We start from the raw sequence: 19,030 nt of genomic DNA on the forward strand, positions 1-19,030 counted from the left end.
TGGCCAAAGCCTTCACACTTTATAATTTATTTAAATATTGTTTAAAAAAATGTTTAAAGTTCAAAATATCCCATGTAAGCAAACAATTAAATAAAAAAAACTAATAAAAATAAAAATATATAACATCACTACAAATAAGCTTCAAAAATTTTAAATTAAAGTTTTATAATGGGGTTAATACAATGGCCAAATCAAAAGTCTATAGTATATCAAAAAAAAGTCCTTATTGTTTTGGTTACCCAATTAATAAATAATCAAACTCATACTCAGAGAGTATGTTCTGCTACTAAAATTTTTACTTGTACTAAAATAATCCCAGTAACTAATAATTTAACTGTACCATATTACAATATACCCCTTCCTATGCTATTAATGTTAATACCTCTCAAAAGTACCTAAACATATTTAAACAATAAATATTATATTATGCTACCCCCCAGAAAATATACTAAAATATCAAATAACGATAATTAATGCCACATTAAAAACTGTTAATTTTACCCTGCCCCATCCTGCTTTCAAATCACTTTCATGTATCAAAATTGCTCAAAGGGGCTGCTATTTGGCTAGCACAGCAAAAAGCCCAGGTCTCCTCTAAAAAAAAAAAAAAGGCTTAGCTAACCACGTATAAAATGGTGCAAATAGTGCAGCAGCAATTTGAAATATTCTTAAGGGCCGACGACATAATAAAATATTAAAGCAACTAAAAAAAGCCACTGGTCTTATTACTAAAGGACAGCGAACCCAAGTGCAAGCTACAGTTGGTAAATTACATGTTATTTCTGCCCTTAGTTTAATAACCCAAAAGCTGTTAAGAAAAATAATATTAAAAACCTCTTTGCTAAATATGCATTTTAATTTAACCATAACCACAAGAAATCACATTATTTATTGGCCTGCAAACAAGCCCTACAATCAACCCATAGGTATCAAATTCTTTTAATTGAGCCACTTTAATGCCTAACCAATTTCAAAATTTGCGCTTACTCCTACCAAAGGTTCAAAAAATTTCTAACTTACAGGGTCAAATCCATATGCTTCAAAATATATATTAAATTGAAAAACAAGCTTTTCATACAACCTATAAAGTGTCTACTTTATGTACTAATTATATTGCAATGTGCTATATAACTAAGGCAGTAAAACAACCCCAGCATATTATTACAATATAACATTAATGCTTGAATTGCTTTTATTTAGTCCAAAATATGTTCTTGTTGTTGTAATAAATGTAATAACAAAAATGCCTTTCATGTTCATACTAATCACGCATTATAGTTATATCCAGTTAAATAGGGTTACCATACGTCTGGATTTTCCCGGACATGTCCGGCTTTTTGGGCTCCAAATCCCCGTCCAGGGGGAAATCCCAAAAAGCCGGACATGTCCGGGAAAATCGGGACATGTGGGGCCGGCGGCCGGCGATGCCAAGCCAGGGGCCGGGGGCCGGCGGGGCCGGGCCGGCGGTGCCGGGCCGGGGACTGGGCCGGCGGTGCGGTGCTGGGAACCGGGCCGGCGGTGTGATGCCGGGGGCCGGGCCGGCGGGTGCTGAGCGGGACGGGGGTGCTCGGCCGGGGGCCCGGGGGCCGGGCCGGGGACGGGCATTGCTGGGCGGGCCGGGGGCTGGGCCGGGGACCGGCAGTGCTGGGCGGGCCGGGGGCCCGGGGACCGGCAGTGCTGGGCGGGCTGGAGGTGCTTGGCTGGGGGCCGGGGCCGGCACCCCAGGGCCCGAGCCGACCGAGACTGGAGACGCCGGGGGGGCCAGACTGGGCCGCGCCTCCTCCCCCCACACCCCCCTTACCTGCTTCAGGCTTCCCGCGAATCAAATGTTCGCGGGAAGCAGGGGAGGGGGCGGAGTTGGGGAGGGGCCAGGGCTGGGGGCGGGGCCGGGGCCCCGTGGAGTGTCCTCCTTTTGGAGGCTCAAAATATGGTAACCCTACAGTTAAAGCTTATAAGGCTAATTCTAATCCTCCTAAGCTAAAAACAAAAATACAAAGCTTAATGCAATTAAAAATTTAAAAATGTTAGTTATGCTAAAAAAAAGCACAAAAGGGGGAGTGTAAAAGAAAAAAAAAAGTTTAAGTGGCCATTTAAGTATCAAAATAAAGCACAAAGCTAAGTCTTAGCCTAATATCACAGAACCTATAAAAGCAAAGCTCTCATCAAAAGCAAATAAAAACAGCAAAATAGTCAATGTAACCCAGCCTTAAAATAGCAATATTTAAAAACAAAAATAAAAAATACAAAAATAAGCAAAACATAACATAAACAAACTACAAATGTTTTTAATTAATACATGCCACTAAAATATATAAATGCTTGTGTAATATTGCTTGTACTTTAAAAAAGTAAAATAAAAATGCTCTCTTTCAGCTATGTTCTTCCCTTACAATTGCATGTCCTAAATAAAGCTGTCTCTAATTTTATTGCTTGCAACCTGGTTGTTTGTCAGATTGGTGGTCATAAAATCAAGTTTCTACTGTAATAGTAAAATGGCCTGATTTTCTGATGTGCCAAGCACCCAGCTCCTCGAGATTTCAAATAAGAGTTGTGGGTGCTTAGCATCTTCAAACTTCTGGTCAAGACTTTCCTATTTAATTCTGCTTATATTCTTATATGGCATTCATTGCTATGGTATCTGAGTTCAACCATGAGCACAACTAAACCTATGGCCAGGTCTACTCTTGAAAAGTCTTTGCCAGTAAAGCTATACCAGTATACTACACCGGCAAAACGCTCCTAGTGTGGATGCAGGAGTTGTTCCTGTTCCCACTGAAATGAGAGCATGGGGCCCTAGAAATAAACAGACTTGCGGTGCAGGGTTTTGAGCAATATGAAAGTCCAGCTGTAAAGTAAAAGGTGGTGATGGTGTGGTGAAGAAAGTGATGGGAAACGTTGCCTTTTCTTTCAAAGGGAATTATATCATTTTACCCTGAACCTTGGGGGGGGGGGGGAGGGGGGGCATGAAAAGAGGAATCATCACTCAGGGCCCAGGCCTGAACACCTTAATCAGGCAAAACTACCACTGGTTTCCCTGACTTTCCAAAAACCTTGGGCACTCAGATTCCAGCATGATGAGGATGATATCAGCACCCAGATGGATGGGAAGATAATTATGGGATTTTGTTTTTGCACAGTGGAAAGGGGTGGGGAGCCACAGGGTACTGTAAAGTCTGCATAAGTTTTCCCATAGTAACTGATAGACGTCCCTACAAGTGTGCTGCAGAATCTGAGTTTTGGGGTGTTTTTTCTGAATCAACTCTCTGAACTTTTTAGGAGACATTTAAACTCATTTAAGCAGGAAAGAACCACAATTGGAGGCTTTAGTCCTTTTACCCATTTCTGGTCCACGCAGCGGCATGTCTTCACCAGAAATAAGAACAGGAGGACTTGTGGCACCTTAGAGACTAACAAATTTATTAGAGCATAAGCTTTCGTGGACTATAGCCCACTTCTTCGGATGCATATAGAATGGAACATATATTGAGGAGATATATATACACACATACAGAGAGCATAAACAGGTGGGAGTTGTCTTACCACCTCTGAGAGGCCAATTAATTAAGAGAAAAAAACTTTTGAAGTGATAATCAAGCTAGCCCAGCACAGACAGACAGTTAGATAACAAGTGTGAGAATACTTACAAGGGGAGATAGATTTCAATGTTTGTAATGGCCCAACCATTCCCAGTCCTTATTTAAACCGGAGTTGATTGTGTCTAGTTTGCATATCAATTCTAGCTCAGCAGTTTCTCGTTGGAGTCTGTTTTTGAAGTTTTTCTGTTGTAATATAGCCACCCGCAGGTCTGTCACTGAATGACCAGACAGGTTAAAGTGTTCTCCCACTGGTTTTTGAGTATTTTGATTCCTGATGTCAGATTTGTGTCCATTAATTCTTTTGCGTAGAGACTGTCCGGTTTGGCCAATGTACATGGCAGAGGGGCATTGCTGGCACATGATGGCATATATCACATTGGTAGATGTGCAGGTGAACGAGCCCCTGATGGTATGGCTGATGTGATTAGGTCCTATGATGATGTCACTGGAATAGATATGTGGACAGAGTTGACATCGGGGTTTGTTACAAGGATAGGTTCCTGGGTTAGTGGTTTTGTTCAGTGATGTGTGGTTGCTGGTGAGTATTTGCTTTAGGTTGGGGGGTTGTCTGTAAGCGAGGACAGGTCTGTCTCCCAAGATCTGTGAGAGTAAAGGATCATCTTTCAGGATAGGTTGTAGATCTCTGATGATGCGCTGGAGAGGTTTTAGTTGGGGGCTGAAGGTGACAGCTAGTGGTGTTCTGTTATTTTCTTTGTTGGGCCTGTCTTGTAGGAGGTGACTTCTGGGTACTCGCTTACAGACAACCCCCCAACCTAAAGCAAATACTCACCAGCAACCACACATCACTGAACAAAACCACTAACCCAGGAACCTATCCTTGTAACAAACCCCGATGTCAACTCTGTCCACATATCTATTCCAGTGACATCATCATAGGACCTAATCACATCAGCCATACCATCAGGGGCTCGTTCACCTGCACATCTACCAATGTGATATATGCCATCATGTGCCAGCAATGCCCCTCTGCCATGTACATTGGCCAAACCGGACAGTCTCTACGCAAAAGAATTAATGGACACAAATCTGACATCAGGAATCAAAATACTCAAAAACCAGTGGGAGAACACTTTAACCTGTCTGGTCATTCAGTGACAGACCTGCGGGTGGCTATATTACAACAGAAAAACTTCAAAAACAGACTCCAACGAGAAACTGCTGAGCTAGAATTGATATGCAAACTAGACACAATCAACTCCGGTTTAAATAAGGACTGGGAATGGTTGGGCCATTACAAACATTGAAATCTATCTCCCCTTGTAAGTATTCTCACACTTGTTATCTAACTGTCTGTCTGTGCTGGGCTAGCTTGATTATCACTTCAAAAGTTTTTTTCTCTTAATTAATTGGCCTCTCAGAGGTGGTAAGACAACTCCCACCTGTTTATGCTCTCTGTATGTGTGTATATATATCTCCTCAATATATGTTCCATTCTATATGCATCCGAAGAAGTGGGCTATAGTCCACGAAAGCTTATGCTCTAATAAATTTGTTAGTCTCTAAGGTGCCACAAGTCCTCCTGTTCTTCTTTTTGCGGATACAGACTAACACGGCTGCTACTCTGAAACCTTTCACCAGAAATGGTTTTCTTCTTTTGGACGGGGGGGTAACTGTGGGGAAGGAATCACTGATAGGAGATGTGGAAAGGGGGCCCCAGAGCATTACCTTGAAACCTGATCCTGCGGTACGTGGAGGAAGGGAAACAAGGTAGCTGAAAACTGGGCGGCGGGAAGCAGCCTGCTGTTTATAAGGGGCAGAGTAACGCGGGCACTGAGGTTTCGGAAGAGCAGCGTCTGGGACACACCACACCGGGGACTCTGCCTTGGTTAGGGAGTGAAGGCAGGTGTGGGCACTCCGCAGTCACAGCCGCTCTGGGAGCAGCGGGCAGGTGAGGCTCAGAACCGCTGGGACGGGGCCAGTCTCCTGCTGCGGAATCTCTCCCATCCCCCGAGACAGGCTTTACCGAGCTGCCTCCACAGTCACACCCCCCCGCCCCGGGCAGGAGCCGCCTGGGGTCGGCCCAGGGCTGAGCGATGGGGAAGCTCCAGCCGCTCTGGCGCCAGCGGCGTGTCCGAGCAAAGCCCCCGCCCAGCCGCTCCGCGCTCCTCGCTCTCCTCCCACGGGGGCTCAGCGGCGCTCCCCGGCCGCCGCACGCGGGCAGCGGGGCACCTTCCCCGGCAGGACCGGGGCCGCGTCTCTGGGGGCTGCGCGCTCCATGGCCAATGGCAGCTCGGAGGGACACGCACCAAGGGAGCCCTGGCCGCTGGGACTGAAAGCAAAGGGATCGTGACCACTGCGGGGGAATGGGGGTGGGTGAAAGTAAGAGGGTCCGATCCTGTCGGGACCAGACAGGTGTAGTGTATTAAGCTGCTCAGGGTAGGAATGTGTTACTGTCGTAAACTGCTGCCTGGTGTAGCAAATGCCTACAGGTAGCAGTTTCTTGCACTATAGTATATGTGAAACTGCTACCTGTAGAAATGTGCTATCTGTAGCAGTTATTTATAGTACAAATTGTAAGAAACAGCTTTTGTAAAAAGATGCTACTTCCCTCATAGGTCATGTTTTCTAGACCTTACTTTTTTTTTTTCTCTTCTCTGGACTCAGTACACAATAAGTAGCACATTACTACGGAGAGCACTTTAATACACTACATCTGCTGCCGCTACCGCAGCGGAGCCCCGGGCCGTTTAAATCTCTGCCAGAGCCCCGAGCCCCAGGGCAGCAGCAGCCAGGAGACGCCGGGGCTCTGTCGGTGATGTAAAGGGCCCAGGGCTCCGCTGCGGCCTGGAGCCTCGGGCCCTTTAAATCACTGCTGGAGCCCTGGGCCACCGCCGTTACCCCCGGGGCTCCAGCAGCATGGCTCAGGCGGAGATTTAAAGGGTCTGGGGTGGTAGCGGGGGGCGACTGGGAGCCCCTGGCCCTTTAAATCACCCCTGGAGTCCTGGGAGCCCTGGGAAAGGAGGAGGAAGGCTATGAATAGCTCGGCTTTCCCTCCATGTGGGAGAGACCAATTGGGAAGCAGAGGGGAGAGCAGGTCTGCCTGCAGTCTGCCACCACAGCATTTCCAGGCCCAGCAACTGGCCTAACTTGTAACCCCAGCCTGCAGAAAAGGCCTAGGAGCAGACAATACTCCTGTCACCGCCTGCCAGCAACCAGAGGAGATAGCCTGTCTCTTCTGCCATTCACTGCTTCCAGCCTGCCTGTCCTGCAGCCAGCCCACACCAAACCTGGGATTTTAGAACCCATGGGTTCCAAGCTTTAAAGACTGTCAGCACTGTCAGAAGGGAGTGGGTGGTTAATCCATATCCAGTGATCCCTAGGCAGGACCTGCTTGTCTGAATCAGTCTCCTGACCATTCAGCCAGAAATGGAACCGGAGGGGGTATCCTGTATTAGGACATGGCTACACTTGCAGATGTAGAGCACTTTCAGTTAAACCAGCCTTCGGAGAGCGCAGTAGGGAAAGCACTACAGTTTGTCCACACTGACCACTTCAAGCGCACTGGCATGGCCACATTTGCGGCACTTGCAGCAGCATTGGGAGTGATGCATTATGGGCAGCTATCCCAGCATGCAAGTGACTGCAACATGCTTTTCAAATGGGGGTGGGGGTGGAGTGTGACAGGGAGTGTGTTGTATGTATGTGGGGGCAGAGAGAGAGTGGGTTTTGGGGGCATGCTGTCTTGTAAGTTCAGACAGCACCAGACCTCCTTTCCCCTTTGTTAGGAGGCTTATTCCTTCACCCTCTCACTTCCCTGGTCCTTCTCGTATGAACAGATAGCAACAATACCCGAAGTCCAAAGGCACAAACAATTCAATGTTTATTGGCGTGAACTTCCAGCAAGCATGATTCCAGTTTCCTTCCTCAGTGTCCCCCTTCCCAGGTCTGACACCACAGAGCCTTGCCTGTCTCCCTGTTTCCATTCCCTGTTCCCATTTCCCCCCCCCCTTAGCAAAACGTGATTCCAGTTCCCCCACCCCCAGTCCCTGTTCCCATCCCCCCCCCCACTTCCTGATTGACTGCAGACTATATAGTAAAACTTGAGTTCTGCTTAGCTATACCTTAACCAATTATTTTACTGAAATTTAACTAACCAATCCTAACACATTGTAACATGGTTATTTAACCAATTATATCCCAACACCTTAATTGGTTTACACACAACAAAATTAATTATACAACAGACAGAAACAATCACAGAATCAGACAGAGATTATACAGACAAACAATAGGGAAAGTGGAGACTACAGTGATAGAACAATACAGAAATGAGGATTTCACATCCCAGCTATTGATAAGTGAGTTCTTGCCAGACAGGATGCTATCAAACTAAGTTTCCTTTTACATCTTCTAGGCTCTTCCCTTTCTCTGGAGGTGATAGGAATAGCAGGACAGGATTGTATTCCTAACAGCCCAATAGCACCTTCTTTCCATGTGACTATTTTGGAATGTGAAGATGTGACCGTTCACTTCTCAGCGTATGGCTGCCTCTGCTGCTTAGCCAAAGGCCTACTTAGCCTAAGAACAGAGCCTCAGACTGTCACAGTACGAGAAGGCCCTTACACAGACAGACAGTGATTTTGATTCTTTCTTTTATACCTCTATAACTAGTTAAGTGATAAGAATAGGGTTACCATTCGTCCGGATTCCCCCGGACATGTCCGGCTTTTTTGAGCTAAAAATAGCGTCCGGGGGGAATTTGTAAATGTCCGGACTTTCCCCCCCACCCCCCATGCAGAGCACGCGTGGCTAATAGGGCAGCCAGCTGGATCGTGCCACTTACATGGGGCTCCGACAGCCAGAGAGAGCCCCTCCTCCGCTTCCCCTGCAGCAGAGATCACTCCCTCCCTCCCTCCCTCCTTCCCTCCCTGCATTCACAGATCGGCCTCCGGCAGTCTGGAGCTCCTCCCCCGCTCCTCCTCCCCTGCTGCCCAGCGTGCCGGAACGAGCGGCAGGGTAAGGGGCCCAGGGGGTTGGAGAAGGGGCAGGGAGGTTCTGGAGGCGGCAGTCAAAAGATGGGGGGGGGTCGGGAGTTTGGGGGGGGCTTTTTGGGGGGGAGTGTGGATAAGGTTTTGGGCAGTCAGGGTACAGGTAGGGGGTAGGGTCCTGGGGGGGCAGTTAGGGTGGGAGGATCTTAGGAGGGGGCAGTTAGGGGACAAGGAACAGGGAGGCTTAATGGCTCTCATGCGTCTCTGGACCCTCTCAGCTGTCGGGCTTGGACGGAAACATTGCCTGAGGGTAGTGAGAGAATGGGTTATCGGTGAGGTGGGGGTGGGCGTGAGCCCGGTCAATAGGGGCAACCCCTACCAAGATCTGAGCCTTTTCTCACACGCCCGTTAGAGCTCGACATTATGCTGTTTGGGATCCCTCTTTGAGGAAAGCCTCTGGATTGCAAGTCCAACCGCTACCTCCTCGTGGTGAGAGTCGGTAACTGGCTTGGATAGCCAGGCGGATTGCGGAGGACTAACCCACATCCCACATTCAGTGGGGTGTGGGACGGGGTTGGGCAGCCCCATATGGTGCCACATGGATGCCCCCCTGGAAAGGGTAAGTTTCCCCCTGGAAAGGGTTAGTTTCCCCCTGAGAAGGGTAAATCTTTTAGCTATGGAAAAAAGTAATTTATATTTTTATACCGGATTGGCGCTGGACCGGGTTAATAACGCCCCCGCTGTTGGCTTTGATGCCCCGGCTGACAGTGTTAAATATATTAGGGGTGTGATCAGGGTCGCTGGACCAATGGATAAAATGGTGTGGACTATAATGAAGTCTCATGAGAATGAGAGTGAGAATCAAGTCCTCCCAGTGGAGTATGGAGAGGAGGTAGAGGAGAATGTTTGTGATGATCATGGTGAGGAGATTTTATCTATCTTACCGATGGTTTTTACAAGGGACACTTTTAATGATTTAACTATGGACAGTTTTAATCCAGATTTTAAGTATTTAAGTACATTTGATGATCCATATGTTAGGGAATCGGGATATCTTAATGCTCATTTAGTTAATGGGTCTAGTTTATTAAATAGTTTTAGACCAAGTACTGATTTTAATAGGGATCGTATAAGGGTCTTAACAGTACTGGTAGTAATATAAATATATTAGAAAGTAGTTCGTGGAAGGATGGGGTTTTTTATTTAGAGTATCCCGTTGATAGTTTTAATTGTCCAATATGTCCCCAGATATTACCAACATTTGGTAAATGGGCCAAACACATTAATGTGGTTCATAAAAGTAAAGCCATACGAGTTGTATGTAGTAAATGTGGAAAATCTTCTCAATATCATAATATAGCTTGCCACTACCCCAAGTGCATACCCAAGAAGGCGGATACCCCAATGAAGAGCCATACGTGCTCGGTCTGTGGGCTTGGTTTTCATACTAGATCTGGATTGAGCCAACACTGTAGACATAGACACCCTGCTGTGAGGAATGAGCAAAGAAAAGAAGATATGGCTGCTAAAAGTAAGATCAAAGAGGGATCGACTAGATCTCGTATATGGACCAAAGATGAGGTTGCGCAGCTTATACAGTTGGAAAGGAAATATATTGGGAAAAGGAATATAAATAAATGTATTGAGAGCGAGATGAGGACCAAAACGAATAAACAAATATCAGATAAAAGACGAGAATTAGCAAAGAAGAAGTTAGTGGTAACAGGAGATAGGGAGGAAGTGACTGAGGTAGAGGACATTAGAGTAAATATATTAGAAATTCCGCCCCCAAGAGAGGATTTTCCCACTAAAAGGACATCCAGAAGTGGATTTAGTGGAGAAAATATGTAAACGGGGAAAACAAAGTAGGGAGGGAAGAGAAATAATAAATAGTTTAGGGGAAATTGAAGGATTATTAAAGGAGGATTTAACAAAAGCTCTCGGATGGGCAATGTTGGAAAAATTATGTTATTCATTAGTAGAGGGAAAGGACCCTAGAAATGAAAGTCAAATAGAGTTGAGGAATAAAGGAAAAGGGAAGATGAGAAAGGAGGGGAGAAGGAAGCAATTTAATGCAATTAGGAGATATGCTACAAAGAAAGCTAAGTATAAGTTCTATCAACAATTATTTGATAAGGATAGAAGAAGATTGACTCGCATTATAATGGGAGAGCCAGATAAGGTTATGTGTGCTATCCCTATGAAAGAAATTGAGGAATACTATGTAAATATTTTGGGAACAAATGGACATGGTAATATGATAGGGTGGCCATCATCCACAGAGAATGCGGATAATGATATATTAATGAGTCCGATCTCTGTGGATGAGATTAGAATAGCTTTAAGAGAAATAAGAAAAGATAGTGCTCCTGGCCCAGATAAAGTAAAAGTGAGCAATTTGTGGGATATTTTTAATTTAGACTCCTTAATAATTACAAAAAATTTTAATATATGGTTTCTAAATAGACAGGTACCAGATGAATTTAAGAAAAATAGAACGATTTTAATACCAAAGACACAAGATGAGGAGGAAATGAAGAAGTTAACATCTTGGAGACCATTGACAATTGGGTCAGTTTGGATTAGAATCTATACCAAAATATTAGCAAAAAGACTGGTGGAAACAGTTAAGATATGTAGTAGACAAAAAGGGTTTATATCCGCCCCTGGGTGTGAGGAAAATATTGCTATATTAGATAATTTGATTAAAGGGGCTAAACGAAATGGGAATGAAATTGCAATAGTGTTCGTAGATCTGGCTAAAGCATTTGATTCTGTGGGACACGGACATATAATAGCCGGGTTGAGAAGATTTGGTATAGATGAACATTGTATAGATATTATTAGGGACCTTTATGATAATTGCACAACTAGGGTATGGGTGGGTGATGAAGCTACTGAGTCTATTTTAATTAGGAGGGGGGTCAAGCAGGGTGACCCGTTGTCCCCAATTTTGTTTAATATTGCTATGGATCCCCTTTTAACTAGATTAGAAGTAGAAGGAAGTGGTTTTTATGTTAAGGGTAATAGTGTCACGTCATTGGCTTTTGCCGATGATGTGGCAATTTTAAGTAGCTCATATAAAGGAATGATCAAAAATTTGGGTATCTTAGAGGAGTTTTGTAAAAATACTAATCTCTCTGTTAATGTGAAGAAAACGAAAGGCTTTCATATTTTAACTAAACATAAAACCTATGTAGTTAATCCTAAGGATAATTGGCAGATAGGGTCAGAGAAGATTGAATATGTTCAACCAGGGGATTTTGAAAAATATTTAGGGGCTAGAATAGATCCCTGGATAGGTGTAGGGGGACCGGTACTTAAAGAAAAATTGAAAGATTGGAGTGAGAATTTAATTAAGGCCCCATTAAAACCGGCCCAAAAAATATTAATTTTACAGACATACATCTTACCGAAGCTATTTTATAATCTTCTTTTAATAGAACCCCCTTTTAATCTTTTAGACGATCTTGATGTGTTAGTTAGAAAAATAGTTAAAGAGATTTTACATTTACCTCAGTGTACCACAGATGGGATATTTTATTCTAGAGATAGGGATGGTGGTTTAGCTCTCACTAAGTTTAGTGTGCAAATCCCAAATATGTTAATTTGTAAATGGAGGAGACATATTGTCTCGAGAGATGATTGGATGGACCTATCTTATCTATATGCAGGAGAAAATCTTGTGGATAAAATATTGTCATTTAGTGCAGTAACATCTCATCCCAAGAAATGGAGGGAAGAGGAATTTTTAAGATGGTCGGAACTGAGATGTCAGGGAATAGGGATAAAATATTTTAAAAATGATTTAATTAGTAATTCGATTTTTAGAAACTCTAGTAAAGTTAAATCGTCAGCGTATATCGCAGCATTGCAGCTTAGGGCAAATATTTATCCTACTAGGGAGACATTAGCAAGAGGAAGAGGAGGTGTGAATGCTCTTTGTAGATGGTGCGGTAAAGTGCGGGAGACTGTTCCCCATATCTCAGGACAATGTTATAAGACTAAGAATGCTAGGATAAAAAGGCATAATAGAGTAGTGTCTGCAGTTGTTGATAAGGTTGGTAAATTAGGGTGGAAGGCAATGATAGAGCCCCATTTGAGAAATAGTAAGGGTGAGTTAAGAAAGCCGGATATTATATTTATAAAAGGAGATACAGCAGTGGTGGTTGATGTTACAGTGCGATGGGAGGATAATGCCGGAAGTTTGGAACAAGCCCACAGTGAGAAGGTGGCTTATTATCTTGAGTTAGAGGAAGAAATTAAAAACTTAACGGGAGGTAAAAATATCCACTTCTTTGGTTTTGTGCTTGGGGCGCGTGGCAAGTGGAGTGAAGGTAATAATGATTTGTTACAATTATTGGGAATGGACAGAAGTAAAAATTTTAAGGAGAGTATATGTAGACTTGTTTTATATTCCACTATTGGTATGATGGCTATATTCAGTGACAGGTAAAGATCCCGGAGTTTCCATTCCGTGTATCTTGCCAAAACTAAAATTTAGCTATTTTGGTTTCCATGCTCTAAATTTTCAAATTTTTAATATTGTTTTGAACATTAACATATTTAGTGTTATTTAATATCTGTCCTTCAATAGAATGGTTTTAACTATATAATAAATACTTATTAATGGATGAAATTCCAATTTAAATTATTACTTTATTTTTTTTTTAACTACTGGATGTGGATGCGGACTGGCCGCGTATAGTAACCAGGAAAGGGCAGGTAGTCACGCCTGTACATAAATAGGGGGTGGGATTCTGGAGGGCAGTTAGGAGCAGGGGTCCTAGGAGGGGGGGTGGGGGGGTGTTTGGGAGTTCTGTGGGGGGCTGTCAGGTGGCAGGGGTGGGGAGAGGGATCAGAGCAGTCAGGGGACAGGGAACAGAGGGGTTTAGATGGGTTGGAGTTCTGGGGGGGGGGCTATCAGGGGGGTGGGAGTGGTTGGATGGGGCGTGGGAGTCCAGGGGTCTGTCTGGGGGTGGGGGTGTGGATAAGGGTTGGGGCAGTCAGGGTACAGGTAGGGGGTAGGGTCCTAGGGGGCCAGTTAGGATGGGGGGAGGGTCTCAGGAGGGGGCAGTCAGGGGACAAGAGGCAGGGAGGCTTAGGTAGGGGGTGGAGTCCTGGGAGGCAGTTAGGGGCAGGGGTCCCAGGAGGGGGAAGTCAGGGGACAAGGAGCGGGGGGAGGGTTGAGAGTTCTGAGGGGGGCAGGAAGTGGGAGGGAGTGGAAGGGGCAGGGGCGGGGCTAGGGCAAGACAGGGGCGGGGCTAGGGCGGGGCTCCTCCCGTCCTCTTTTTTGCTTGCTGAAATACGGTAACCCTAGATAAGAATACACGTAAATTCTTAAAGTATAGGCCTTTACAGACAGGCTTGAATATCTATATCCTAAAACTCCACCCCCTTTTTTTTTTTTTTTTACTTTTTTCTTTTGGGATCCTTCTGCCCAGGTATCCCTGGAAAAGCATAGGACATATGGCGACACATTTCCTGATAGGGCTAGACATCAAGGTGTCGATATTCCATTTGTGCCACTGCTCCTTGTGTAGTACAGTGCCCTGCACCTTCTCTCGTACGGGCATACCACACCTATTCCAATTAGTGTTCCAGACTTCCCATTAGAGTGGGCCCGAGAAGGTCGGGTCCGGGTTGTCTTGCCCATTGCGGGGTGGGGAGGGCTCATTGCATTACTTATAGATTATCTCCATATGCAACGTAACAAAAGTACAGTTAACAATCCACAATCCACAGCAACACCGAGTCCTGACCACTGCAGTATGGTCCAATATCCGAGCCACCACCAAAACACTGCCTCTCCTCCTTTGACAGGGTTAAGATCTTAATGTGTCCAGTTGATGGCAGTTGCAACAAGCTGCAACAAGCTGCCCCTGCAGGTTTTGCATGCTTTTGTCCACATCATAAGTCCATTGAACGTCCACAGAGAAATGGGTTATTGTCCAAACCAACTTAACCACTTGGTATGGAATCAGGCAGTGTGCCCTGGTTTGATTATTCACAGCAATAAGATTTACAGATCCATTTGTGCTCCAAAGTCCAGATAGCAGCATGTAGATGTGTGTAGTTTGGTTAGGGGCTGGTATAATTGTGCCCCTAGTAATATGTACATTTTCAGCAAAACACCTTATACACAATACGCCCAATTGTCCACCCCTTGCCATAGGCCATTGATTCTGCTCCTCCATAGTCATAGGAGAGGGGCAGATCCAAACATCTTCTTTGGATTTACACCATTTTACACACCCCTCCACTGATTCCCAGTGAGCTCCTCCCCTTCTCATTATTCCCATAGGGCTTGTGGGGCCCACCTTAGTTGCTGTTCTATTTCCAGGCACCATGGTAGTTATTACACAGGTGCTGGCCTCCTAGTTGAACATTTTGCATTCCCATACACATCTCCCCTCCAGGTCAGCCTTTTGAAGCCATCCCCCACCCACGTCATGCTAGAAACAAGACAAACACCACAGACAAACAACACAAAACATAGATCCATGGTATTTTAGGTTATTCTTCTGCTGGCGCCAGCATGCTTGTAGAGTGTCTGAAAAATAAAAGAAATAATTTCCACCCCCTCTGGTGGGGACAGATTATTGCTTAATAATAATACCAATTCCTTTTACAAATTTCCTTGCTAATTGCAGGAAAAACAGAAGAATTACCTCCAGGCTGTCCTTATTTTGTTCTATAGTCAGGCTAGTGAATTATCCCACTCACTGGTCATTTATGAAATTTATGAGGTGATGTGCCTCAGTTTCCCCTCTTGTACAACAGAGCAGGTTTGCAATAGTTTCTCCGCTGTACCAAGCTTTACGTTTATTCTCAGGTAATAGCTGAGAGACAGCTTCAGATTTCTGCTCTGTACACACACACACACACACACACACACACACACACACACACACACACACACACACACACCCCTTAGGGTTAACTTGTCCCCCTTATTTTCAGGCTTGACTTGTTTTTTCACCTCTTTATTCTGGAGGGCCATAATCTGAGTCTTCTAGTAGCTTGTTTGCTGACCAGATGTATTCATTATTTTCAGGTTCTTTGTGCTGCTACTTATGGGCAGTTTCCTCCTTCCCCCATCAGCTAAGTAATTTGCATCCACACAGAGGCTTTCTTGGCTTGGCAAAGCTATCAGCAGCTCAGAGAGTGTCTTAAAAGGAACACATTTCACTTCCACCAGAATTCTGATTACTTTTCACTTTCATCTCCTGCTCCAAAACATAAAGAGATCTGAAAAATAAAGCACAATCTCTTGTGGCTCCTTTTGGAGCCCTAATAGGATTTTAATTAAGTACCATGTTTTGTTTGCATTTCTTTTACCGCTTTTCCAATATACACTGCACATGTCCTGGGAAATAGTTTAACCTCCATAACATTATATTAGCCATATTAATTTTACACAACGTGTAACTGCCTCCCCCGTGCCCACAGAGTTTTTATGCACCCCCAAAGTGACAGTCTGATCCCCCCAGAGCCACCCCAAGGCTCAGTGTTGCCATCATTGCTCCCCTTTTCCTTTTCCTATGCACACACACAAAATTATCTTTTGCCTAACATCCCTTGCACTGTGACTATTTTTTTACACAACTGTACCCCGATTACACTTCCATCTTGTACAACCAGAGACAGCCAGTGGCAGTCAAGTTCAGTTCCAATAGAAACCCCTGACATTCCTTTAGTGATTTTGATTACATTACCCAATAGTCAAATAATTTTGATCAGATTATTCCTCCGCCTGCTGCCTGCAGCTGTCCCTTATAAACCATTTCTGTGGGAAAAGGGCCCATTTTCCCTCAGAATAGCTGTAAAAGCTTCTGGGGACAGAAGCATCGTGGTGGTAGTAGCCACTCTACCTGACCCCCTGATATAATTTAATTACCATCACGAGAGTTCGCTATATCCCCTCCAAGCAGCTGCGTGGACTGTTGGGGAGGGGGACTTACAGGCTGCTACTCACCTATGTCGGAGAAAAACAGAGTTCTCACTATTTGTTTGGGTACAGCAAGTCAGATGCTTTATTAACTCTCACAACTGCACAGAGGGAGAGAGCTAAGCAGGTCTCTCAACAGGTAAACAATTACAGCAAGCATTTATACCTTTTGTTACAGACAATAATAAGCAACAGCTGCATTTTGTTTATACATAAGTCATTCTGATATCTTGTTTTGCTCACTAATGTAGACTCTTAGTCTACATTCCATATTATCTACACAAGGTCGCAGCAACTTCTCACACAGTTCTTTCCCACTCGCCTCACACATTCTTCGCTTCTACAATCTCACATTATTAGGGTTACAGTTAGCCTAACTCTTGCTAACGAACTGTCATGCATTGCAGCCCCTTCCTGTCAGCTCTTTCTCTGCTTCCACAACTATCCGATGCGATGCATCCGAGTCAACGGCACCAAGATGTTAGGAGGCTTATTCCTTCACCCTCTCACTTCCCTGGTCCTTCTCGCATGAACAGAGAGCAACAATACCTGAAGCTCAGGGGTTTGGAATGTGCCTATCGCTAACCTATAAAGAGACAGCAGGGCCTGCCTAGGCCTAGAGGGGAGTGATTGTATTGCCTGTGGCCACTGGAGTTGGGGAGCTGACCCCCATCAGGCACAGACAAGGCTTTCTCGTGCTAAGGGTAGGTGGCCACAGCCCTGAGTACCCCCAGGAAGCAGGCCGCATTATTGTCCTAATTTTTAAAAATGAACATGGTTCTTTAGAAAAGTAATTTACCCTGATGTAAAAGTAGTATGTAATGATAAATATTTTTTATTCCCTAGGAAAAGTTGTTGAAAGGAAACAAACAATTAATAAAGAAACAGAAACATATCTTAATGTGAACTCTTTGAATGGCTATTGTCTCTGAAAGGTTGTGCTGTTTTCTTGTGTATGCAGATTTTACCTAAAGTGATTTACTTCTGCAAGTCTAATAACCATACAACAGAATAACAGAATGAAGGATGATTTCATAAATTACAGAGAAAAGGAACCACTTGATCTTAGTAAGTTTTTCGGTTCGTTGTTTCTTCTTTTGAATGTTAGGCTAGCTGTTGGAAGGATGTACTCCATTGCCACGAAACTAAGCCACATTTTGAATCTTGTCTGGTAGCCATGAGGGATTTCAATGGAAAAACAGATCAGCCCTCCCATCGTCCTCCACAAATAATGCTACTCTGGCTATTAAGCTTTCTTCTGTGGTGTCTTTACCCGGACCCTTCTTGGGGATCTCTGTGGAGGAAACAGCATTCGGAAAATATTCTTAGCTAGCACTGAATACATGTATTCTCTTTTAACTTAGTCACAGCACTGGCTGGGCGTAGCTCTGTGTGGCCTTTCTACCAACTTAAGTGACCCTGGTGTGTCTAGTGAGGCACTCTAGCTTAAAAATAACTAAGGCTCCCATCCGGTGAGCATTTATGCACATGAGTAGTCCCATGGAGTTTCAATGTGGCCGCTCACATGCCTAAAGTTATTTACATGCATCAGCAATGGGGCCTAAGCGTGAAAATGCTCCACTATGCATCTGAAGAAATGAGGTTTTTTACCAACGAAAGCTTATGCCCAAATAAATCTGCTCGTCTTTAAGGTGCCACCGGGCTCCTTGTTGTTTTTGTGAATACAGACGAACATGCCTACTCCCTGATACATGCTCCAGTATGTGAGTCAGAAACTAGTTAACTGAATTTGAATTGTTATATAATCAAAGCAAACATAATAGTGTCCTGTAAGTCTCTACAAAGGTGTTCTAAAAACTAGTGATGGAAAACACAGTAGTTATAGTTCAGGTTGAGATAGGACAGACAGTTGGTGTCTTGTGACCATCTTTTATCCTATAGTTCACAGTCACCTCACTATTCCGTTGTGATTCCTCTGTCTGTTTCTTTCATCCACTTGTTATTTCTCATCTTATTCCTTGATTATAAACTCTTTTGAGTGGAGATCCTCGTTTTTTGCTTCTTTTTGTATAGCCATAGCACAGTAGGGTTGAGGCCTTTAGGTACTACTGAAATACCAAGTATGCCTGTTCCACTCTAAGGCCCCAATCCTGCAAAGATAAAGGCCTGGTCTACACCTAAAAGTTAGGTCCTCCTAGCTACATTTCTCAGAGGTGTGAAAAATTCATGCCCTTGTGAGACACAGATAAGCCAACCTAAGCCCCAATGTAGACACCATTAGGTTGTCAGAAGAACTCTTCCATCAACCGAGCAGGTGGATTCACTAATCCCTTCCATCATTGTATAAGTGTATATGCTACAGAGAGCATAGCTGCAGCTGTGCCACTGTAGGACTTCTAGTGTAGACATACACTTAGGGATACCCTCAGTTTTTGCAAGACTGAGACCCAAGTTAGTCTTTAATGACTTCCCTTAAAATTAGTTTTTTGGGCTGAAAATGATGTTTGTTCTCAGCTTGGATGTGATTTTTGGGGAGGAAAAAATTGAAAGTGATTGAGTTGTTTCAAGCGCAT

At 44.3% G+C, this 19,030-nt stretch overlaps 1 protein-coding gene across 3 annotated transcripts in view; it reads left to right on the forward strand.

Annotated features, from left to right (window-relative positions):
- The first annotated feature begins 5,299 nt into the window (after positions 1 to 5,299).
- Positions 5,300 to 19,030, forward strand: part of LOC112061493 (ATP-dependent translocase ABCB1-like) — a 64,861-nt gene continuing 51,130 nt past the window's right edge. For all 3 annotated transcript variants that reach the window (XM_065583288.1, XM_065583289.1, XM_065583290.1), the window contains exons 1-2: positions 5,300 to 5,505; positions 17,458 to 17,564. In XM_065583288.1, the coding sequence (XP_065439360.1) occupies positions 17,516 to 17,564 (49 nt within the window). In that variant the 5' untranslated portion in view covers positions 5,300 to 5,505; positions 17,458 to 17,515. The remainder of the gene's footprint in view (positions 5,506 to 17,457; positions 17,565 to 19,030) is intronic.

The sequence above is a fragment of the Chrysemys picta genome, chromosome 2, assembly GCF_011386835.1.
Source record: "Chrysemys picta bellii isolate R12L10 chromosome 2, ASM1138683v2, whole genome shotgun sequence".
Lineage (NCBI taxonomy): Eukaryota > Metazoa > Chordata > Testudines > Emydidae > Chrysemys > Chrysemys picta.